The sequence below is a fragment of the Meles meles genome, chromosome 7, assembly GCF_922984935.1.
Source record: "Meles meles chromosome 7, mMelMel3.1 paternal haplotype, whole genome shotgun sequence".
Lineage (NCBI taxonomy): Eukaryota > Metazoa > Chordata > Mammalia > Carnivora > Mustelidae > Meles > Meles meles.
Window position 1 is genome coordinate 66,924,660 of NC_060072.1, and position 26,815 is coordinate 66,951,474.

Consider the following 26,815-nt stretch of genomic DNA (forward strand, 5'->3'; position numbering starts at 1 on the left):
AAAAATGCACTGTAACCAAATCAGAAGAGACCCCAAATTGTGGGGGGGGGGAGGAGATTGGGGATAAAAAGACGTTCAGAAAAAAAAAGAAAAAAAATTAAAAAAATAAAACAAATAAACATATATTTTAGATAAACTAGTCAAAAAACGTTAAAAAGGAAAAGGGTAAAAGTTTAAAAAAAATTAGCAGAAGAAAAAAGAAAGAAAAATAAATTGAATTAACCGCAAGACTAAAGAATCATGGGGAGAAAGCCATGAGTTCCTGCTTTCTCCTCCTCTGGAATTCCGTTGCTGTCCTAGGTATTGAACCTGCTTTCCTTGATAGATGAACTTCGTCCTGGCTGGATATTTTGTTGATCTTCTGGGGGAGGGGCCTGTTGTAGTGACTCTCAAGTGTCTTTGCCCGAGGCAGAATTGCACCGGGTTCGCTTTTGGGAGCTTTTGTTCCCTGAACGCTTTCCATATAATTCTGGAGGATGGGAATGAAAATGGCGGCCTCCCAGTCTCTGGCCCAGAGGAGCCGAGAGCCCAAGGCCCCACCCCTCAGTGCACCCCCAGAGAACAGCACCCAATCACTCCCATATCCACAGCCTCCAGCCGTGCTCCGAGCTCACTCAGCCTGCGACCGGTTCAAGGTAACCCCGAGCTGAGAGTTCAGTCCTCAGCTCTGTCTCTGTAGCCAGCTTCTCCACTCTAATATCTGCGAGCTCTGCGACACTCCGACACCCCCGATCCTTCTGTGACCCTGCGGGACCTGGGGCCACGCTGACCCTGCGTGGGCTTCACTCCGGTTTAGCCTCTGGAACAATGTTCCTCAGTGGAACAGACTTTTAAAAGTCCTGATTTTGTGCTCCATTGCTCTGCCGCTTGCCGGGAGCTGGCCCCTACCCCCGCGGTCTATCTTCCCGTCCTTTTGGATTCACTTCTCTGCCAGTCCTACCTTTCAGAAAGTGGTTGATTTTCTGTTTCTAGAATTGCTGTTCTTTTTCCTCTTCGATCTCCCGTTGGATTTGTAGGTGTTTGCAATGTTTAAATAAGGTATCGAGCTGATCCCTGCTACCTGATGTAGTCTCAGCCTCCTACTTCTCCACCATCTTGACTCCTCTCTCCAGCCTGTAGATTCTATATTCTTAAACGTTCTACATCTCCAGTGCAGAACAGCATCCAGCATTACCTTTGTCATCTACCAAGTAAGCTTTCAACAAACACTTATGGGTCAATTGAAGAATTCTATACTAAAATAAGACTACAGTCATTTTATAATTGCATATGTTTGCATATGCCAATGAGTATAAGCTTTTTTCCTAAGTATTAAAGTTTAAAAAGACAGAGTTTAAAAGACCATTTAAAAGACAGAGAAAGCAGACTCCCAAACTTCTACCTTATATTCATCCACAATAATGCTGAGAGCTTCATGACCAGCTTTCCTCATGTCTTCCAATTCTTGTTTGTGTTTTTCCTGAAAAACAAAAACAAAAAACAAAATCATGGTTTTTTTCTTTTGTTTACAAAATAAAACCATTGACTCTTGCATCCGTGAATGATTGAGTGGTTTGTGGCATACTGGTGCTGCTAAATACAATGAGAAAAAATTAAGTTCTCTTTAAAACCATTAGGGAGGACTGAAGCAATGAAAAACAACAGGAAAACAATAACTGTGAGAGGAAAATCGTACTGAGAGGTGAGATCACACAGAGCAATGGTGTTATCTCTTGGGGCATATGACAATTCTGCACCTGGATCAAGAGCCAGGAGGAACTGTTTTACTTCAATAAGCTCAGGCCCCTACATATTTTTTATTAGTTCTCCAGTAATATATACATACCAATAGTTTAATACATAACCAAGTTAGAGAACTGCTAGATTAAGGTGACCAATCCCCCATTCTATCTTCTTAGCAATGGAATAGATGAACTCTCTTTGGAGAATGTTAACATTCTACAGAGCCATTCTAATTTTTCAAACACTCTGTACAGTTTTCAATACAAAAGTACCAAAACTGACAACAGATGAGATAAAAAACACAGAAAACAGAAAAGACAAAAGGAATAGGCCCATGAATGATTTAGATATTAATTATCAAAAAGTTTAAAATATGTTACGATTCAGGAGCACAGTTGGTTAAGCATCTGACTTTTGGTTTCAACTAAGGTCATGATCTCAGTGTCATGAGATCCAGCCCCAGGTCAGGTTCCGCACTCAGTGCTGAGTCAGCTTGGGATTCTCTCTCTGTTTCCCTCTCCCTCTGCACCTCCTGCTCATGTCCTCTCTCTTTCTAAAATATGTAAATAAATCTTTAAAAAAATATGCATGATTCATATGTTAAAGAAAGTAGAGAAGAAATGAAGAAAATGGATAGGATACAGATTTTCATCAGAGAACTGGAATTCATGAGATAGAAATTTTACAGCTGAGAAATACGCACTATTAATAACTCAACAGATGACATAAACAGTAGATAAACACAGCAGGAAGCAGGATTAGAGAACTAAAAGATAGTGGGGGGTAAAATAGATTAGAGTGAGAAGAGGAATAAAACTATGGAAAATATAAAAAACAAATCTAAAATGACAAATGGGACAGAGTAAAAAGATTAAATAGACATGCAACAAAAGAATCGTTTAAAAAATAATCCAAAATAAGACAAAAAATGAAATGTAGCAAGATGATAAATAAAATAATGGATAAAAATGAAAATTTATATCATACATGAATTAGGACATTACATGAACCTACAGTTATTTCTAAAAAAAAAAAAAAATCAAGATAGAAATACATCCAAAAATTAAATTTTAGATAAAATAAAAAAACTCCTAAGAAAAAACACAACTTACCAAATGTTTTAAAAGGTGAAATAAAAAAATCTTAATAGTCTTATTTGTGTAAGAAAAATTGAATTTATTAATTAAAAAACAAACAACAACAACAACAAAAAAAACCACAAGAAAACCTCTGACCAAGGAATTTCTAAGCCTAGATGACTTAACAGGTGGTTTTAATAAATTTAAGAAAGAAATAAGAGAAATCTTACACAAACTTTTCCAGAGGAAAGAAAATGAGGGAATATTTCCCCACATATTTTATTAGGACAGCATATCCCTTATATTTAACTCTGCAGAAATATTTAAAAGAATAAAAAATTATGAACCACTCTTTTATAAGTATAGAAACAAATGCTAAACAAAGTATGAGCTAATTGAGTCTAACAATATATAAATAGAATAACCTCTCAATCGAGGATTTACTTTAGGAATATCAGCTTGGGAGAGGTGCTATACACCGTTTCAGGCTTGAATCACAAAAAACCTTCCACACAATCTTCCACAAACTCCTTTTCCTCCCCTACTTGCTTGCTGGATGACAATGCCCAAGATGACAACAAAAGCTAGGTTCTGCAGAGGGCACAGCCTCTGCCAGCTTGAAATCCTGAATGATTGCAAGGAATAACTGCATCATCACCTCAATGGACTTTGGGAGAAAATTAAACCTCAACTATATTTAGGATAAAAGATAATATCAATAATTTTTGTCCATTTACTGATTCCACTTGCTCATTTATCATCTCTCCTTAGTTATAGTACCTTACTGATTTAACAGGTTCTATTTCATTATTAACATCTAATTTCCCTTCCTGGTATGATATCCCTTTATACACCTTAGTGTGGCTAAATCACTATTTCCCAAAATTGTCACAATATAAAAAAAAAAAAAAGTCACCGAGGGCACTTGTTATAAATATGGATTTTTGTTGGTGTAATTATCAATCTATGGCTCATGGCAGCAATCCTTCTGGAGTCACTTTTCCATTTCTATGAGAGTTGTTTCCGTAAAAACTAAATAACATAACAGTCCAATTACCTGGTTAATCAAGTTATATACTCTATTACACTAAAAACAAGGGAACAAAGAAAGGCATCACTATCAACTCATCACTTTGGATTTCCCATTCATGTCAGGTTATCTCACAAAAAACTTGAGACTTTCATAAAAGAACCTATGGAGGGCAAAAAGTATCAATCCATGTGCTAAGTACTAACATAGTTTTTTTCTTACTTTTCAAGATTAAAAAACATGTAGATAGAAATAGACATTCTGACATCTCCTTTCCACATCATAGTGGATCATCTCACACAGTTCTTGGAATGCATGTTTGTTTCACTTTCAGGCCAGTGATATATAAGCAGCTCACATAAAATAGGCGAATATGGTCAAACTGTGGACATTAACAACATACTTTAACATATTAAACCTCTGACAAACCCAGAAGGAAATACCTTGAACTTTACTAAAACCAGCATTTTCCATACTTAACTAATCAAATACTAATTTACGTTTTTTCTCTCTTGACAATACCTATTATTAACTAATCTCTTCAGTTTAGAATTGAGAAAAACTGAGAACCAAAAAGGTCAAAAAGCTATTTAGAATTAATTAGTCTGAAAAAAACAAATTAACCTAGATCCATTAAGTAAAACTCAGTATGTATTCTACTTTTATCTAATTAATTACAAATTGGAGATGAATATGAATCACTGCAATGATCAAGTTTGATAATTCAGTTACTATAGTCCTGAACAAGGACACAAATCAAAAAAGAATTGATGTGCTATTAAAAAAGCAAGAGTACAATGTCCTAAGCAATGAACATAAAAGGCATTTTCTTAGAGACATTTCATAAGGAATCAAAATGCTCTATGACACATTTTAACTGACAATGAACATTTTATAAATGGCTATATCTTCTAGACAGAAGGAATATTAATTCAGTGCTTTTGCACAGTATCTGAGAACATATCAGCTATTAGCAAATATGTTAGATTATGCTGAAATTCTCAGTACTGACATAATGGATTTCTATAATCATTCTAGATATCTGTTATCTAGATATCTAGATAAATTTAAAGATAAATTTTGACTGTTATATTTAATATGTACTTCATAAATTTTTAAAAATTATATAGTCAGTAATATTCATTATAATTCAAGGTAGAAAATGTAGACTTTCCAAGTACTATGAAATTTATAATCGCCAATCACCTAAAATTCTCCCTGATGCTATATTTAATATCAAGTTTTCTCAGCAAGCATTATATTTAATGTACACTGTTACTATATGCCAGACTGCTAGGCTCTGGGGATAAAGTGATAATTAAAGTATAATAGTTATCTTCAGTCTGGTAACATATAAGATTGAGTAACCAGTGTTACATTAATCCAAAGCCAAATAAAGAAAATATAAGAAAAGTACAAAGCAATGAGCCCTACAAATACAGATGTAATACTCTTTAATAAAATAGCAACAAACAGAATCCAACAGCATTTTAAAAGGATTATGCACTAAGGACAAAGTGGAATTTATCTCAGGAATGCCAAGGTGGTTCAAAAACACATTTATCAATCCATTTAATACACCATTTTAAAACAAAAAAGGAAAATAATAAACCCACATGACCATCTCAGTATGGAGGAAAACAATGATAAGATCAAACATACTTTCTTGATAAAAAAAATACTCAATAGGGGCACCTGGGTGGCTCATTCATTAAGCGTCTGCCTTCGGCTCAGGTCATGATCCCAGGGCCCTGACTGAGATCAAGTCCCACCTCAGGCTCCCTACTCAGTGGGAAGCCTACTTCTCCCTCTCTCACTCCCCCTGCTTGTCTTCCCTCTCTCGCTGTGTCTCTCTCCATCACATAAATGAAAATCTTTTTAAAAAAAAACTCAATAAACTAAAAATAGAAAGCAACAACTTCAACCTGAGAAGGGACATCTGTGCTAACATCATACTATTGGCAAGAGACTAAAACTTTAACATCAGAAACAGGACAAGAATGTACACCCCGGACACTTCTACTTAACATTGTACTGAAGGTCTAGCAAAGGCATTAGGCAAGAAAAATAAACAAAAGGCATCTTAAGAAATTACTAGATTACAAATGAGAAAGTGAAACTATCCCTATTTGCAGATGTGATTTTATATATACCGGAAATAATTATTAGATCCAATAAGCAATACACTATTAGATCTAATAAGTTCAGCAAAGTTATAAGATACTAGGTCAACACACAAAAATCATGTTTATTTTTAGACACTTGTAGTGAACAACCCAAACATGAAATCAGGAAAAAAATTCCACTTACACTAGAATGAAAAAAAAAAAATACTTAGGAATAAATTTTACCAAAGAAATACTTAAAAATCAAGAAATATTAAAAAAAAAATCAAGAAAAAAAATTCCACTTACAATAGAATAAAAAAAATACTTAGGAATAAATTTTACCAAAGAAATATAAAACTTTTACACTAAAAACTGTATAAAAATTATAGAATCTTAATAAATGGAAAGATATCCTGTGTTACTAGAATGAAAGATTTAATGTGTTAAGTGTGACTAATCCCCAAATTTATCTATAGATTCAGTATAATCTCTATCAAGATTTTAGTGGCTTTATTTTGCAGAAAGAGACAAGCTGATCCTAAAATTCACATAGAATTGCAAGGGATGGGGCACCTGGGTAGCTCAGTTGGTTAAGCATCCAACTCTTGATCTCAGCTCAGATCTTGATTGCAGGGTCCTGACTTCAAATTCAAGTCCCACTTTGGGCTCCATGCCTAGCCCATATTTTATGGGAAATAAATAAAAGGCACAAGAATTGCAAGGGATTATGAATAGCTAAAACAATTTTGAAAAAGATGATCAAAGTTGCAGGACTGATATTTTCTAATTACAAAATTTAACACAAAGCTGCAGTGACCAAACATTGTGGTACTGGCATAAAGACAGAGACTGATTTCAGTGGAAAATAGAAATGAGAGTTCCAAAATTAGCTTTTATGTCCATAATCAATTGATTTTTTATACAAAGTGACAAGACAATTCAATAGCAAAGAAATAATTTTATCAACAAATGACGGTGGGGCAACTGAATCTACATACAAAAGAATAAATCTGGAACCCCACCTTGCATGATATACAAAAATTAACTAAAAATGGAATACCTAAATATAAATGCAAAAATTATCAAGCTCTTAAAGGAAAAATAGATACATATCTTTGTAATCTTGGATTAGGCAACAGTTTCTGAAAATATGATATATGGCAGAAGCACAAGAAAAAAAAAAGTGAATTAGATTTCACCAAAACTTAAAACTTCTGTGAATCAAAGGACACAAATAAGAAGGTAAAAAGGCAACACACTCAATATTTGCAAATAATATATTTGATAAAGGTCTAGTATCCAGAACATATGTAATAAGTAAGTCTCATAACTCAGCAACAAAAAGATAAGTCAAATTTTAAGATGGGCAAAGAACTTAAATATTTTTCCAAAGACACAGATGCCCAACATCATTAGCTATTATGGAGATTCAAGTTGAAGTTACTCACATCCACTAGGATAACTATAATAGAAAATGGAGAAAATTAAGTGTTAGCAAGGAGGTGAAGAAATTGAAACCATCACATATGGCTGGTAGGGATGTAAAATGGTGCATCCATTTTGCAAAATAGTATGGCGGTTCCTCAAAAAATTAAATAAAGAGTTACCAAATGTCCCAGAATCTATAGACCCAAGGGCATAGATAAAATATACATTCACATGAAAACCTGTACACAAATGTTCACTATCAACATAATTAATAATAGCCAAAAAGTAGAAACAATGCAAACATCATGTAAGGAGCTGGATAAACTATAGCATTATCCATACAATGGAATATTATTCATCCACAAAAGGAATGAAGTACTGACACTTACTATAAACATGGCTAAAACTTGAAAACATTATGCTGTATGGAAATATCCAAACACAAAAGGCTATTTATTGCATGATTCCATTTTATATGAAATGTCTAAAATAGGTAAATGCAGAGACAGAAAGTAGATTAGCAGTTGCCAGATGCTGGAGGAGAGGGAGATGAGGAGTAACTGCTTAATGCACATGGGGTTTCTTCTTGAGGTGAGAAAAAAAGCCTGGCATTGGATAGGTATTAGTGACTGTTCAACAATATTGTGAATATACTAAAAACCACTAGATTACAGACTTTAAAATGGTGAATTTTATGCTATGGGAATTTTATCTCAATACAAAAAAATTGCAAGAAAAAATAGTATGTTTATGTCATTTTAATTTCTATGCTGAAGGGTGTTTTATTTCTTCTTTCATTTTAAACTCATTTCTAATTTGGTTTCTTTTCTATCAGGGGATCCTGGTTTATTATTTTTTCACTTAGAATTCATTGAAGTGTCTGGAAGATTCTTCATAAAAGGACCATGAGAATAACATTCTCTACGTTTTTGAATGCAGAGAACTATGTGCAGCTTTTAAAATTGAAAGTCAGAAAGACCTGGGTGGCTCAGTTAGTTAAGGGTGTGCCTAAGGCTCAGGTCATGATCCCAGAGTCCTGGGATGGAGTCCCACATTAGGCTCCTTGCTTAGCTGGGAGCCTGCTTCTCCCTCTTCCTGCCACTCCCCCTGCTTGTGTATGTTCGCTTGTACTCCCTCTCTCTCTGACAAATAAATAAACAAAATCTTTGAAATTGAAAATCAGTGGTATATAAATCCTGAATTCATATCTTTTCCTTGAGCATCTTACTTGTGTTACATTATTCTTTGGCATAAAGTGTGTTTTCTAAAAGTCTGATGTGGATCTAATCTTCTTTACCTTGTATCTTGGTTGCCTATAATTTATGTCACTTTTGAGAGTGAAAGAGGTTACCATTTATAATCACAATAGGGAAATGGGCATAAATATAGACTGTCTTGGGCAAACTAACAAGCAAAGTGATTATATTTACAGAGTTCTGCAATGTTTTGAATGTTACTTTCTTCGAAGCCACTAGAATATTTCCCTAATGGACTGTTTGGGGTCTGTTTTCCCAGGTATACATATATACTTAAATAAGATCCTACCCTTCTTTTATTTTCTGAAAGTTTGATGAATTTTGTTTTTTCATATACTTGTTTCATCTCTATAGTATTGTCAAGAACTCTATTTAGACTGGGTCAGTTTTGCTTATTTCCTATAATTATTTCTTTCTCTCAAATCCTTTCTTCATGTATTTGATGCTTTTCATTTTTCTTTTTGCCATCCTTTATTTTTCAATCTTTCTACAGCACTACGTTCTGTCTGCTCTTCTTTTGAGCTTAGCCCTCATTTGGGCAGCTTTTTCTCTTATTTTACTTCTAATTCTTTTTTGTGTCTGTCAGCCCCCTCTTCTTATTTAACTGTGATCTTTTCTCATTTCTGAACCATTTTATTTCTGATTTATGCTAGTCTTCAAAATGCTTCTATCTTTGTACACGGTTCCACCACAATCCTCTTCTCCTACCCATGTTCCAAGCTACTTTCAGGAAGTAATTCCTTACTCCTGAGTAAGGAATGAGGTGGACCTGAACAACCTCCCTGGGTTTACAATTCTAGAGCTTCCTCTTCTACTGTTATTGTAAGGTAATCAAGTGTGTGTGTGTGTGTGTAACCAGGGGAGCCATTCCCCCAGTACTTTCTGATACCAGCTTTCTCTGAGCCCCTTCTCTACCAGTACATTCTTCTTCCTTCAATGCATTGTGCTGCTCCTTACGATTTCCCTATCACACATCTCTGTACTTTAAGAAGGGTATGTTCACCAGGTATTTATTTCTAAGAGAAATGAGGGTTCAGAGCATTCTGCCAGTATCAGCTGCTGGACTCTGATATCAGTCTTCCAAGTCCTCTCTCTGTTGGCAATTGTTCCAACAATTGTTGGCAGCAATCTAAGTCTGGATCACTAAGTGCTCAGGACCACCTGAAGTCCCCTTTGTTCCCCGCCAATACTTCAGCACAGATGTGATAGACACATATATCTCATTGTTGTCAATAGTTCTGCTCCATCGGCTTGTGCTCTAGAGTTCATTTAAGTAACTGTCATCTATTTTTTTGTTATTGAATATAGTGTTTATGACTTCTTTTTTTTTAACTATATTAGTCTAATTTTGTAAGAAAATCTGAGAAGATTCCAAAACTCTGCAGCCTCTGCTTCAGCCATCATCATGCTAAATCCACCCTTTCTTTCTTGGAATATTTTGTTTACATGGTTCTCTTCCTACCCGTTCCTTCTCAGTCTGTTCTGTTGGCTCCTTCTCATTGTCCCAACTTTGGGATGTGGAAGTTTCCTGGGAATCAGATCTCTTTTATTTCTTCAACCTCTCTCTAATTAACCCTATTACCTTAAATATTATCTATGTACAACTCCTTAATTTATATCTCTAATCTTGCCATGGCTGATCCCCAGATTTATATAACCAGCTACCTATTAACATTTTTATATGGATAACTGAAAGGATTCTCAAGTTCAACTTGGGAAGGAGAAATTTTACTTCAATTGAATACACATGTCTCAAATGATACCTCATATATAATGTCAGCTCGAAAAATAAGAACTGAATAAAGAAAAGAGAGAGTGGACAGGATTTGAAGGCCAAATAATATAATTGGAAAGTGAAAAAGGTGTTTCATTCTTCATCAGAGACAGAGATTTATTTAACATTATAATAAGTGTATTAAAAATGTATTTAAAACCTGGTCTTCAAAAAGGAGGTTATTAATAGGTTGACATACATATCTGAGTGAATGAATGAGATTATAATCAACATTATTTTCTGATACAAGCTCAGCTTATAAATTAGCAAACGTTTTTGGACTTTTTTTAATCTATTAAATGAAAGAGTTGGATTTAATCATTTTCTAAAATACCCTTCCAATTTTCTTCATGCTATTCTGTGATATGGTAGGCTGAAACTAGATCAACCAACCTCCCCCTCTGCTCACTTCAGGGCTACTGACTGTAATCATACAACCACACTTAACACACAAAGCTGTCCAGTTACCAAAAGAAAACAGAAGAATAACCAGATAGTCCTACATGGCCTGAAATTTTTATTTCGAGAACACAGAGCCAAAAATTTACAACCTATCTTCAAAAAAGTCAAAACCAATTTGACCACAATGATAAGTTTCTTTCAAAATGTCAAACCTAAAACCATCATTAGAAAGGGAAGATTCAGGAAAATGCCTTCACCTTAAATAAAATTACAGACTTTTTAATTAAACAAGAAGAGACTTGAAAGGTAAGCCATTCCATTGTATTCACTTTATAAATGAGGAAACTGAGGTGTAGAGAGGTTAGGAAGTCTGGTCAAGGTCACCGAGTTCAGTAAGGGTGGGGTGAAGCCTGAATCAGATCTGCTGACAGCCAGCCCAACGTTTACAGAAAAATATCCCATCAAAGACTGAACTCACTTGAGTATATTCCCAACTCTTCATCAACAGATTTGTTTTCTATACAAAACTCAATAATGCATAGACTCATATGTCTTAAGTTATGCCTTCTGATGAAAGTAAGACACTAACTGGTCACTCTCAGTAAAACCTGACATAGTCATTCATCAATTTATTACTGCCAACCAGAAATTCTGGTCTGACAAAAAAGATGTAAAGAAAGATGCTTTTCAAAGGTTATCAGAAGTCCATTCCAACAACTGTCCACTGCCCATAATCACTCCAGTACTAACTCCTTGACAAAATTATTAAATCCTCATGGGTCTAATACACTTAACATGCCTGGACAGGACTAGTATTGAAAAATTATTTGTTGATACATACATATTGTAAATAGGAACAGCACAATAGAATTAGCTCAACAAATAGAAGGAGCTCACAAAAAGGGAAATTAGCAATTTTTAAAAGTAATCATCATTGGTATATTGATAACAAAACTCAATGCAGATATCTGAATCAAGATTTATACAATTTTTTAAAGACTAAGCTTATGACACAAACTGATAAACATTTCTCAATTCACATTACATTATTGTTGGCCATTAACAAACCAAGCAGAACCCATATTAATAACAACTAGCCAATCAATCCATGCATAGTAACAGGATGCTGTGCCAGGTTGATTGTTAAAAGCCAGCATTTGATTGATGTACTTGGAATGAATACAAGAAAGGAAGAGAGTGGAAGGGAGTGAGGGAGGGAGGGAGGAAGGGAAAAGGAGGGAATGAACTTCAAAGATCAATTAACCACTATATTCCAACTATTAGAAAGCAGTTGCTTCTCACCTTCTAAATTCTTTGGCCAAAAGCAAGTCTATAATTAGACTGAACATGTCTGATTGAGAAAGGTTTCCAATATAGGCTTCACCACTTTCTCTGAAGCCACAAGATCACATCCCTTTCACAACAACTAATCAACTATATTGGATAAGGCAGCCATAAACACTTCCAGATACTCCAAAAGGAAATTTACAGGGCAAGAAATCAAAATAAAGATAATGAAATAACAACCAACTAATGCATTGAAAGGGTTTTGACTGAGAAATGGTATCACCCACCCCCCACTACCAACACACCAAAATCTGTAGACTCTCAACACACCAAAGTGGTCTAACTGTAAATGTCAGAGAAGCACAAATAAGAACAGATTATCCTATAAGCATCGACCTTGTCAAAACAGAACAAAAATAACAAAACACCACCTCTCCATCTCTCACTAATCCCACATTTATCAGATGCAACAAGCCTAGCTGGTTTCTAAAAGAAAAGTGGTTTCACCGGCATGACGCAGCATTGTGTGACAATAAGTCTTTCCCATTGAATAAAAGTCTAATCTCTTATCTCCTCATTCCATCTCATTTCTTAGCCCCTCTATACAATAAGTAACAAATAAAACATGACAAAATCCTTCCTACCAAGTCAGTCTCACAGACTAATTCAAATATGTAACCAAATATAAAATAGGAGCAAAAAAAAATAACACAATCGTTAAGACTCAACCTACAGGTATAAAGTAAAATTACATATGGAAATAGAGCACTTTTGCCAGAGTAAACAGTACCCAGTACTAAAACAGACCTTGACTAAAGATCTCCAAAAAATTTCAAAGGATTAATTTTCATCTTTGGCCTTACCCATTAATGGCTACCTTAACACACTGCATGGATTTCATCGGCTCTGCTGAATCCTCTCAGTCAAAAATGAGATAATAAAAACTCATTCTGGAAGTTTCCTAACAAACAGTGATGAAGGTATGCAAAGAGTCCCACACTTTATTCACACTAGCATAGATGTAATTGACTTTTCTATATGCTAACTTAGGAAACCATAGTTAATAATGCTACATGCATGTCTAAACCAAAACTTCAAGGAAAGGAATTAGTAGTAAACAAATGAGGAATAAACAAGCAGCTGACACATAATTCATCACATTAAAGCTGAAAACAATGACTCAAGTGAAATTCATATATTCATAAAGGGGATTATATGTTTACAGCAGTGCCATTATTATTATCATTATCATTTCCCCATTAGCACAACATCTCCTCTACCAACTACAGTCTGTTAAAGAATAAGGGCCAAATTCTGCACAGCCTGAGAATATGGCCTCCTGAATAAGTCTGGCTAAATTCCTGGTTAATTTGTTGATTGGACTGGCCCTGTTCCAACTGCTACTTCAATGTCACCTTATTATTTGCTTCAGTAGGAAAGGCATAAACTCCACTCTGCACCAGATCTAAAAGAAATTACTCTTCTCATCAACTTTGTTAAAGTCTTCAAAGGCAAAGAGCTTTGAGAAGCAGATGACCAAAACTAACTCAAGCCAAGCAGGGAGAAAAAGATGGGACATAGACTGGAGGGGGAAAAAAGAAAAAGGAAAAGAGGAAGGAAGAAAGAATGGAAAAAGGGGCAGGTAGACAAGCACATAGTTTGCAGTCATAAAATGGCTGCACCTACTTGTACCAGGTACAACACAGGTACTTTAAGGTTCCTTACATTGAAAGTACTAAAGAAAAATTTTTAGCCAGCTGAGTTAAGAAAAGACTTATGTCTTAAATATATGATAAATTTATAAACATCACACTCATCGATAAGGATGTGAACCTCTCTAAAATTGTTCTAATTTCCTTATGACTTTTTTCCATTTTAAGCCTACTCTCCAAAGTCTGACTATATTTTAATTCTGGTAAAAGAAAGGGCCCTTCTAGTAACATAGCTTCTCAAATATTATTAATAGTTTGATCAAGAAAAGAAAAACAGGGGCACCTGGGTGGCTCAGTGGGTTAAGCCTCTGCCTTCGGCTCGGGTCATAGTCTCAGGGTCCTGGGTTCGAACCCCACATCGGGCTCTCTGCTCAGCAGGGAGCCTGCTTCCCCTTCTCTCTCTGCCTGCCTCTCTGTCTACTTGTGATCTCTATCAAATAAATAAATAAAATCTTTTTTAAAAAGAAAGAAAAGAAAAACAGCTTAACAAGAAACATCATTTTATATGTTTTGGTCATTTGTCTTTATATTCTGTCTTTATATGTTTATTGTCCAAAGTATTAAAATCTGCCATCACATTTTTGAATATCCTGAAATTCATCTTTGATGTTTATGGTCGGTTGAAGATTATGTTCAAGTCCTAATCCCTGATATCTGTGAACGCAGTATCTTTGGAAATAGCGTCTTCACAAAGATTTATTAGACATCGCAAGATCAGATCATCTCCGATTTTAGAGTGAGCCCTAAGTAGTAAGATTAGTGTCCTTGTAAGAGAAAGGAGAGCGAGTTTTGAGACCCAGGGATACAGCACAGAAGGCTATGGGAAGAGGTGGCAGAAATCGGGTCATGCTGCCACAAGCCAAAGGTCAGCAGTGCTGGCAGAAGCAAGAAGAGTCAGAGGAAGATTCTCCCCCAGCACCTCTGGAGGAAGCACAGCCCTGAGAGAATAAATCTCTGCTGTTCTAGGTCACTAAGTTTGTGGAACTTTGTTATAGCTGCTTTGAGAAACTAATTTTTGGTTCCAAGAATAGGGATCTACTCAAGCAAATACTAAAAATGTGGAAGTAGCTTAGGAATTGGGTAGTGGATAGAGGCAGGAAGAATTTTACAGTGCAAAGTAAGAACCACCTAACTCGTTTTGAGGAGGTGGCTGGTAGAAATATGGATGTGAACCGTGATACTGGCAAGGGCTCAGAAGGAAGTGAAGAATAGGGTAGAAAAAGTTACCAGTTTAGAAAACACAGATCATCATAAACAGCATCTTGGTAGAAATACGAATGCTAAAGATGCTTCCAGTAATGTCTCAGAAGAAAATGAGATATGTGGTACCAGAAACTAGAAGATAGGTGATCTTTGTTATAAAGTGATAGAAAACTTGGCTGCATGGTGTTCTATTATTGAGTGGAAAGTAAAACTTCCATATTTAGCTGAGGAGATTTCTACGCAAAGTGTTGAAGGTGTCGCCTGGTTTCTGCTTGCTGCACATGATGAAACGCAAGAGGAAAGAGATTAATTGAGAAAGGATATGTTAAGCAAAAAGGAAGCAACACTTGATCATTTGGGAGGTTCACAGTCTACCCAAACTACAAACGATGCTAGAATTAGAAAATCCACACATGAAACTGCTTGAATGAAGGTCAACGGTGTGATTGGACAATGTTTGCTCAAGAGATTACATATGTGAGTCATGAACCCAATCAAACACCTGCACAGAAGCCAGAAAAAGAAACAGGATTGTGCAGAAAGATCTGTGGGGAACCCACTTGTCTAATGGCATAAATCCCCTCAACTTACACAGAAGATCCATGAGGTTTTTAAGAATGTTTTACCAGCAGAATGACAGCAAGCTTGGACTGAGATCACCCCTACACAATTATAGTAGAAGAATAAAGGACAATTCTCTGGAGAGGGCAATACAAACGGTATCTAAACTAGGAACACCAGGAACACATGAGGGCAAAACCACCACTAAAAAGAGGAGAATTAGTCAAAGTTCACATATTAAGTATTAAGCCCCCAAATCTTCCCCTATGTCATTGGATTATCCTCTCAGGGTAGGAGACTAAATGGGTCTTCTATACAAACTGTAATAAAATCTACAAGAAAAGATAGGATCAACTATATAATTTGTGGACCCTAGCATGAAATATAAATTTAGAACACTTGTTCAAAAATTAAGAACTTCAAGATGGCATAGGCATATTGCTAAACTAAGTGTGGTACCCCCTGAAATCAAATGGACCCTGTGCAAATGCACAAGTTGCATGCTCCTGAAGCCAGCCCTGCTTAAAAACACTGACAATGGAAAAGTGGTGACAGTCAACAATCTTGTCAGAAAACCCTAGTGAAGCCTTCTCTACAAGCCCATTCACCAGCACAGAACTTTCAGCCAAACTTTTGTACCCCACTCTTGAGACAGCTATGGATCAGTCATTTAAAGAAAGACTCTTTAAAAAGGCCAGAACACAGCAACAGAGAAGAAAAAAAAAAAAAAAGATCTTGGAAGAAATGTTATATAAGAGTAAAAACGTAGTAACAATGACATCCTCAAATAAGATATAGCATCTATAAAACAAGTACCAAATGCTATTGAAAAAAAAATAAGAAGGCTCAAGGGACAAACAAAAAGAACTTTGGGAATTCAAAACATAATAACGTGTTTAAAAACATCAGCAGAAGACTTGGGAAATAAAGAGGAAAAAGATAAAGGAAGGGAAATACAATAAAACAATCCAGTAGATCCAGGACCCAAATAACAGGTGTTACAGAGAAGAGATAATAGATATTGTTACCCAAATAACAGAAGTTATCAAAAGCAAAACAAGGAATTCCCCAGATCTAAACATTATAAACCAAGGGATGGCTAGAGTTCTTCCACAATGGGCAAATGTGGGCTAGGAACTTTATCTTTAGCACTAGTAAATACCTCCAGGAAAAACACGACTAGAAAAAAATCAAAAGAAAAAAACAAAACCACAACTAGATCGCCCACACAGCTTAATATTTATAATATTGGTTTGCAGAAAGTAAGGAAATTTCCAAACGGAAGAACTTTTTTTTAAAAAAACCCGATTTTTATACGAGAAGCATTTTTTTCTTTTAAAGATTTTATTTATCTTTCAGGGAGAGAGAAAGCACAGCAGGGGGAGCAGCAGGCAGAGGGAGAAGCAGACTCCCCACTGAGCAAAGAGCCCAATGTTGGACTTGATCCCAGAATGCTGTGATCATGACCTGAGCTGAAGGCAGATGCTTAACCTACTGAGTCACCCAGGTGTCCCAATGGGAAGCATTCCTAAAAGTCAAACTTGTCTCAAAGACAAAGGTTGTTATATAGGATTTTCAATCTGAATGGTAAGTCCTGGGGTGGCACCAAATAAAAATAACTAGTTATTAGGCAATTAGTAGAAATAAAGACCCTGAAAGTGTGCCAGTATAGTGCCAAGGCAGTTCATACTCCCTGCTCCCAAGAGAATCTAGCATAAAACACCTGCAAAAGACAGAATTCTCAATTAAGGACCAGGAATTCAATTACTTGAGATCAAACATATATGCGTTCACAATAAAAATTAATAGAACAATTACATAAAATATTTATAATGAGTAAGAATACACAAAAAACAATATTCACTTAAAGATAAACAAAAAGTTGTGCAGGGACAATCAGGGGCACCTGGGTGGCTCAGTGGGTTAAGCCTCTGCCTTCGGCTCAGGTCATGATCTCAAGGTCCTGGGATCAAGCCCTGTGTTGGGCTCTCTGCTCCGCAGGGAGCCTGCTTCCCCCTCTCTCTCTGCCTGCTGCTCTGCCTACTTATGATCTTTCTCTCTGTGTCAAATAAATAAATAAAATCTTTAAAAAAAAAAAAGTCTATAAAAAATTAAAATAAATAAAAAGAAGGGACAATCAGTTATGTGGTTTAAGTATCAATGGATATTTACATAAACATTATACTGTAAACACTGAATACTGATATAATCAAATTTATGATATAACTATACTGAAAGAATGAAGAGAATCTAAGTATATATTGGCCACAGAATTTACAACATTTAAAAAACCAAGAAGTAGCAATGTTTCAAGAGTGTTATTTAGAAATATGGCCATAAATACTAATTTAACACATTGAAGTGGTTGCTGTTGGTGGGGGAGGGGGGCAGAAAAGTGGCAGGAGCAGGAAAAACAACCTATAAATGTTGCTTTCATCATAAGATGTTTAGAATTACAGGACTCTTTAAACTAGATTTATAATTTTAATAAGACTTTTTAGGATGGAAACATTAACCTGTGTTAGATTTCATACCCTGCAACAGCTGTGGAAGGTAAATGAATAAATAACCACAAACCCTAGACTTTCCTTCCATCTTGAGTAACAATGTCTAAATGCACAAAGGTACATGTAAAAGGGGACTGAAATAAAAGGTCAGAAACCACTTAAATGTTTATGATGGGAACTTGTTACATAAATGATAGTACATCTATTCAATAGATTATTAAGAAACTCTTACTATGCTGATATGAAATAATCTAAATTATGTTCCTAAGTGAAAGAAGGCAAAATACCTTTTTTCCTTTGAAAGTATGGGAGGAAATTAACATCAGCATACCTCAAAGATATTGCTGGTTTAATTTCAGACCACCACTACAAAGGGAATATCACAATAAAGTCAGTCAAATGAACTTTTTGGTTTCTAGTGCATATAAATGTTTTCACTTTACCGTAGTCTACTAAGTACTCAATAGCATTGTCTAAAAAAATGTACATATACCTTAATTAAAAAATACTTTACTATTAAAAATATCTACTATCTGAGATTTTAGCAAGTCCTAATCATTTTGCTGCTGGAGGGTCCTGCCTTGATGTTCATGGCTTTTGACTGGTTCGGGGTAGAGGATGGTTGTTGAAGGCTGGGATATCAATTTCTCAAAATAAGATAGCAGTGAAGTCTGCCACACTGACTGAGTCTTCCTTTCACGAGTAGTTTTCTGTGTAACTTGTGATACTCTTTGATAGCTCTTTGCCCACAGAACTTTCAGAATCGGAGGCAATCCTCTCAAACCCTGCCACTGCTTTAACAGCTAACACTGGTATGATAGTCCTTTCTTATCATTTCAAAGCTCTTCACAGCATTTCACCAAGAGTAGATCCCATCTTAAAAAAAAAAAAAATTTTTTTTTCTCTGCTCATCAGTAAGAAGCAACTCCTAAGCCATTCAAGCTTTATCAGGAGATTGGAGCAATTTGGTCACAACATCGGGTTCCACTTCTAATTCTAGCTCTCTTGCTGTTTCTACCAGACCCACAGTGACTTCTTCCACTGAAATTTTGAGCTCCTCAAAGTCATCTGTGAGGATCAGAATCAATTCTGTCCACACCGTTGTTCATGTTACTATTTTGACCTCTTCCCATGAATTACAGATGTTTTTAATGGCATCTAGAATGGTGAATGCTTTCCAGAAGGTTTTCAATTAGCTCGCTCAGATCCATCACAGGAATCACTGCCGAGGGCACCTATAGCCTTATGCAATGCATTTCTTAAATAATAAGACTGAAAAGTCAGAATTACTCCTTGATCCAAGGGCTGCAGCACGGATGTTGTTGGCAGGGCAGGAATACAACATGAATCTCATTGTACAAGTCTGTTGAAGCTCTTGGCTGACAAGGTCCATTGTCAATGAGCAGTCATATTTTAAAGAAATCTTTTTTCTAAGCAGGAAAAAAGTGGGCTCTAAATATTTAGTAAACCATGTTATGAACAGACTTGCTGTCATCGAGGCTTTGTTGTTCCACTGATAAAACAGAATACAGGGGGAGTAGATTTAGCATAATTCTTAAAGGCCTTAGAATTTTTGGAATGGTCAATGGGTACTGGCTTCAACCTCAAGTTACCAGTTGCATTAGCCCCTAATGGGAGAGTCAACCTGTCCTTTGAAGATCAGAAAACCGCACTGAGTTCTTTCTAGCTATGAAAGGGACCATTAGGGTTAGGGCTGCATCCTCTTCCAACAGAAGGCTGTTTCACCCACAGGGACAATCTGCTATTTAGTGTCATTAAGAACCTTAGTGAGAACTTCTGGATAACCTGCTGTGTCATCTACACCAGCTCTTACTGTTCCACCTGGCATTTTGAGGTTACACAGACGGTTTCCTTCTGAAACCATGTAAACCAAGCTCTGCTGGCTTTTGACTTTTCTTCAGTAGCTTCCTCTCCTCTCTCAGCCCTTACAGAATTAAAGGGAGTTGGGGCCTTGCTCTGGATTAGGCTTCCATTTAAGGGAATGTCATAGCTGATTTGATCATCTATCCACACCACTAAAACTTTCTCCATATTAGCAATAAGGCTGTTTTACTTTTCATATCATGTATGTCTTTACTGCAGTAGCACTTTTAAGTTCCTTCAAGAACTTTCCCTTTGCATTCACAGTTTGACTAACTGTTTGGTATAAGAGGCCTAGCTTTCAGTCTGTCTCAGCTTTCAATATGCCTTCCTAAGCTTAATCATTTCTAGCTTTTGACTGAAAGTGAGAGATGTGTAATTCTTCCTTTATAACACTGTAGGGTTATTAATTAACCCAATTTAAATATAGTGTCTCAGGAATAAATAGGGAGTCCTGGATCAGAGGGAGAGAGAACTGGCTGCGTGGTTGGTAGAAGAGTCAGAGCACAAACATTTATTAAGTTCACTACTTACATGGGTGAAGTTCATTACAACTACAACAGTAAAATCAAAGATCACTGATCACGGATTGCCATAACAAATACAGTAATAATGAAAAAGTTTGAAATATTGTAAGAATTACCAAAATGTAACACAGAGACATGAGGTGAGCAAATGCTACCGGGAAGTGACATCAACAAACTTGCTCAAAACCAGGTTGTCAAAATCCTGCAATGTGTTTAAAAAAAAAAAAAAAAAGGCAATACCTATGATTTGCCAAAAAGCAAAGTGCAATAAAACAAGACATACCTGTGTTACAAAGAACTGAAGATGACTGTTCCACCCGAAGATAACACTTCCTACTCACTTAAATCCTATACACTCCCTTATCTATTCAAGGACTTTGAACCCCCCCCCATTATTTGATCATCAATTTTCACATTCAACTCAATCAATCACTTTATAATCATAAAAACATGCTATACTATCTTCTTTTTTAGGAAGCTACAATACTTTTTATTTTTTTAAAAATCCCCTTACCCCACATACACTGAAGTATATCTCTACTCATTGCGCTTCCCACCTGCCTTCCTCCCATTCTCTGAAATCCACTTCCACAGGCCCTCTTGCCATCACTATACCAAAACTGCTCACCAAGATATCAAATGGCCTACTGCATTAGTCTTCCACTGCTGCCATACAAATTACTACAAACCTAATGGCTTGTGACAACACCAATTTATTATCTTACAGTTCTGCGTATTAGAAGTCAACACTGGTCTCAGAGGGTTAAAATCAAGGTGGTAGCAGGACTGTGCACCTTCCTAGAGGTTTTAGATTGATCTTTTTCCCTGCTATTGCCAGTTCAGTTCCTACATCTCAGAACCAGGCAACAGGCCTCAAATTTTTCTCATGCTTCACTCTTTCTGTCTGTCTCTCTCACACACACGCACACATGCACACACGCACGCACATACACCACAGCCAGGAAAGGCTCTCAACTTTTAAGGATTATGTGAGTAAATTGAGCCCACCAAGAGAATATAGGATAATTCTATACCTCACAGTCCAGAACCTTAATCACATCCATAAAGTCCTATCTTCCATAAAGGTAACATGTTCACAGATTCTGGGGTTTAGGGTATGGACCTCTGGGGGTGGAGAGGGGCATTATTCTGCCTAACACACCTATACAACAGTAATTTCTCAGTCTTCATTTTAACTAACCTGTCAACAATATTTGACAAACTTGACCACTCTCTCCTTTTTGAAACACTGTCTTCTCTTGGTAGGGAAAACCAACTTCTCAGTTCTCCTTCTACCCCACTGGCCACATAATCCCAAGTCTCTCTTTACTAATTCCTCTTTATCCTCTCCAAATACTGAAGTGCTTCAAATTCCAGAAGTAATGATAATGAGGATGATGAAGTAACACCATGATATGTCTACACAGAACTGCAGTTTTCAAAGGAATCCTGAGTGTAATAGGCCAAATAATGGTCCCCCAAAGATAAATACCTCCTAATTCCTGGAACCTGTGACTATATCAGGTTACACAGCAAAGGGGAATTGAGGTAGCAAATGGATTTATCATTGCCATCAGCTGGCTTTTAAATAGGGAGATTATCCCGGCCAGTCCAATATTATCACAAGAGTCCTTGAATGTGGACGAGAGCAACAGAACATTCTGTGTCAGAGTGATGCGATAGGAAAAAGCCACAACCAGCCATTTCTGGCTTTGAAGATGGAAGGGGGCCATGAGCCAAGGAATGTGGACTGTTACAACAGCACAGAATTCTAATTCACTGGTGTTCCTGCAACTGTTTCAGGAAGTTCATAAACTCAAACTATTTTCATAAAAATACTAAGATGTTATTTGTCCTTTTTACTCATTCTCTCATGAGTATACAATGGATTTTTCCAGACATGGCGGAACCTGTGATACCACCAAAGACTGAATAAAGCAGAAAATATGAGAATCGAGAGGCCTTCATGACACCAGAGTAGAGAGATTTGCAGAAACATACAACTGTGCTATTCCTCTCACTAAATTTGTTTTTAGTTTAGAAAATATAGTTGTTTTCATTTTAAAATATTATTTTATGTAATATGTAATAAATGTAATAGGTTTACATGTAATAGACTTACTACTGTTTCTCAAATTAGTATTTTTTAAATTTCTGTTTTATATTATACTATGGTGTCTCCCTCCCAATCCCATCTTGTTTCATTTATTCTTCTCCTACTATCTTATACTATGGTGACTATCAATAGATATAACCCACATAATCAAAAGCTGTTTGGGATCCATAATAATCATTTTGGGTGTAAATCGTCCTAAATACCACACTGTTTCAGAGCCACTGCTACAGAGTTTACTATGTGCCAAACATAGCTCTAAGTAGTGTGTGTGTGTGTATATATATATATATATATATATATATATATATATATATCAAAACACAGTGATATAATTCTCACAATCACCCCAATACAGAAGTACTATGTTCATCCTAATTTAACAGATGAGGAAATTGAAGGTCATCAGGAGTAAGGAACATGCCCTAAATGAAATAGCTAAAAGCTATTAAGTAGCTGAGATAAGATCCAAGCCTCAGCATCCTGGCTCAAGTCTAGATGAATATTCCTTCTTAGGATTCAAACTTCTCTACTGACACTGACACGGAAGATAATCTCATCTAGTTGCAAGTTTAAATGCTCCAGCTCCAAAGCTTCTCACTCCAGACTCTTAATGCTATTCCCAATTCTACATATCTAATTGGACGACTAAAAGTCATCTCAAATTTAGCCTTCGGCAAGCTGAACTGATTCCCTCTCCTCCTCAAACATTTTCTTCCCTCAGATTTTCCATGTTAGTACAAGGGAATTGTTAAAGCTTCTCAGACCAAAGATCGGAAGGATCTCCTTCATACTTCACACCCGTCTGTCAGAAAGCCCTACCAGCTCCGCCTTAAAATACACCAGAATCCAATCACTCTCCACTACCCTGGTGCATACCATCTTCTTTTCCCTGGAATACGGTGATAGGCTCCGACTGCTTTTCTCCCACCTATACTGTATTTTTTCTCCACAGCAGCCAAAGTGATTTGATTTTTTTTTTTTAATTAGAGCAAATCACGGTTTTGTTCGAAACAGCTTCCCATGAAAATGAGAGTAAAATCCAAAGGTCTTACCTTAGCCTGCAAGGCCTTATATAATTTGGCACTGCGGTGTCTTTCTAATCTTATTTGCTATGATTATCCTTTCCAGAAACCCAACCTCCTTGCTCCAAAAACACATGAAATACAACCTTACCTCTTTCCATGGTTTCCTTTGCCTGCCCCACCTCCTACATACATCCAAGATCCATAACGCCTATACCTTTCCAAAAACTCTCTTGTGAGAGAGACTTTTAATTACTACTTTATCACACCTATCATTTTTCAGCTCCTTTATTTTGTGTTGTTTTTCCTCAATAGCAACTATTATGGCCTGACAAACTACAAATTTATCTATCTCTTCCAGGTCTATACCCCTTCTAAAAGGCAGACTCTGTATATTCAAGACTTTCTTGGGTTCAGAACTTTCTCCCCAACAATGTCTGGTGAGTTTTTACTAACTACTTATTAAGCATTCATCTAGTGATCAATCTAAGAAAAATGTTCAGAATAAAAAAATTAGTTAATACTCATGACATAAAAAGTTATCTACAAAAGTCTGCAAGAAATACTACCAATCCTAAAAGGAAAAATATTCAAAATATGGAAGCAACAGGTAAATAACAAACAAAAAGAGTACCAGATGAAAATATTTTTAAGTCCCACACAATGTATAATTTTTAAAAATTGAAATTTAAAGGTGATACTATTTTTGAGCTTCAAATAACAAAACTTTTTAAATATAATTTAAGTTGACCAATAAGCGAAGTATGAGCCAAACACTGATGGTTTAACTTGGCCCAACTTTTCATGAGACCAATTTAACTGTATGTTTATAATTTTATCCTCTAATCCAGTAACTCCTCTTCTAATAACATACACAAAAAAGAAAATCATAAATCAGGGCACCTGGGTGGCTCAATTAAGTGTTTGACTCTTGATTTTGGCTCAGGTCATGATCTCAAAGTCCTAGGATGGAGCCCTGTGTTGAGCTTTGCACTCAGTGGGAAGTCTGCTGGAGAAATTCTTGCTCCCTCTTCCCCTGTCCCTCCCCCACTTGCTCGCTAAATAAACAAATAAATAAATCTTTTTAAAAATCATAAATCAAGATATTCTGGAATAGCATGATTTTAAAATAGAAATGAAAATAAAAATAATAATCTAAATATACAAGACAATTTCAAAACTTATGGCTCATTCCTATAATGGAATATCATGGAGTTATACCTGTAAAGAATTCATAACTATATGGGAAATGTTTAAGCTATGTTGGATAAATAACAGCACACAAATCAGATGAATTTGACCACATTTAAAATAGTCATTAAAAAGAAAAACATCAAATGCACATTGTTATTTAGTGGAAGTATTATGGATAATTTTAAACAATTTTTGGCATAAAAGACATTTACCTCCAAGAAACAGGGATTTCTTCAAAATTACGCCATAAATTGAAAGAATGATAGTAAAACTGACCATTTTAAATCAGAGACAATTGGCATGGAAAAGCTACTTGATACTGAGGCTTTAATAAACACTCAGTAACTTGAACCAACAATGATGCTGGAAAAGTGCCTATTATCCAGATAAAACACAGCACAAGTAAAACAGGTTTTTTACAGAAGAAATTTGAATAAATACATTGTAAATATGGAAAATACCTTTTTCAGTTAATAACAACTCTAAAAAAATGGGAATTTACATGTAATGATCCATATAAATATAAAAATTTTAAAAAGTTATCACATTTTACTTTAGAAATAAAGAATTTCCCATAGAGCATTCTGGCAAGGACTAGTTTCTCCTTTTTCTTCTTTAAGGTGATTCGACAATGAATTTGTCTGTGGCAGCAAAAGTGAATGAATGACAGACATCCCTATTCTCCTCTCTACATTTATGTTTGCAATCATTCCCAAAATGTTTCTTCATTTTCCAAGAATAAAAAATATTATGCATGCTATAAATAACAATTTATTAGGATTTGAACAAAACCCTTCAAGCTCTAGAAAATAAATTAGTCACCAATGGACTAAGCCTTAACCCTGCCAAATGTTAGCCTAAAATAAAATTGTGAAGTTGAATTATTAAACCCTTTACAAGTTTTCCTTCAGAGATAATATAACCACAACTACAAAAATCACACTGTAGCCACTGCTAAAATGTCCAATATGTGTAATAACATACAGGAGAAATCTTGTTTGTTCTAACAGAACTTAAGGAACTCTTTCAAAAATCACATTTAGCAGTAGAATATGGATATGTCCCAATTTTCCAATAATTATTATTCTGATTAGTGTATCTATGAATCAGATTCTCTTCCTGCCCTGCCATCAATTACTAATTATTTTCTGCTCACAGCTAACCAGGCTAGACGAGAATAAAATATTCCAACCAATTCCACTCTGGGAGTATCCTGTTCTTTTAAATTAGTGCCCTAGTGACTGGGAGTTGCCTGTTTATTTTTTCCCATTTATTACTAAGAAATTAGATAAAATGTGTTTCTTTGGGAATGGGTTTGGGGAAAGAAAAAAGCAAGAGGAGCTGCTTTTTGTTTTTTTAATCTCCTGCTTAATGGTAGCTCAAACACGACTCTCTGAAAATAAACCAATAATCATTTCTGAGAAAGTTAAAATTTATGGCAAATCTCTGGTATGTATGAGATGGAAAAAAAAAGTGTTTTTTTTCTCTTGATTTTCTTATAGACACAAAGAGTCCTCTATAGACTACAAAAGCAACACTGTTTACATAAAGAATTGCACACAAAAAGCTGTCACTCCACCAAACAAATAGTAACATATTTAATAATCTCTAACAACAAAAACAAAAAGAAGAAAAGGGGGGTGGGAAATGTTCACCACATGTTAGAGTTCTAATTCAAAATGGTTAAAGAATTTAAATACTTAAAAATTTAACCCTGAATAAAACAGTAATTAATATTTGGTATCTCCTCTAAGTAAACAATTACAGTAAAATTTCACCTTCAATCCTAAGATAGTAAAAAGAGCACACATGGTAAGGTCAACACAATTTTAAATCTGGGAAATATAATTTACTAACTGTACGACCTAGGACAAGCAATTTACTACCTCTATCACCTTTTTTAACTGTAAAATGTGATAATCAATGCCAATCACACTACCTTATGGTAGAAATTCGGTGAAAGAAAGAATGTCACGTGGTTAGTGTAGTACTTGGTATATGGCAGA

General features: G+C 35.7%; 1 protein-coding gene across 5 annotated transcripts in view; it reads right to left on the reverse strand.

Annotated features, from left to right (window-relative positions):
• Positions 1–26,815, reverse strand: part of CCDC91 (coiled-coil domain containing 91) — a 378,569-nt gene that overhangs the window by 212,326 nt on the left and 139,428 nt on the right. For all 5 annotated transcript variants that reach the window (XM_046013621.1, XM_046013618.1, XM_046013619.1 and 2 more), the window contains exon 7: positions 1,382–1,459. In XM_046013621.1, the coding sequence (XP_045869577.1) occupies positions 1,382–1,459 (78 nt within the window). The remainder of the gene's footprint in view (positions 1–1,381; positions 1,460–26,815) is intronic.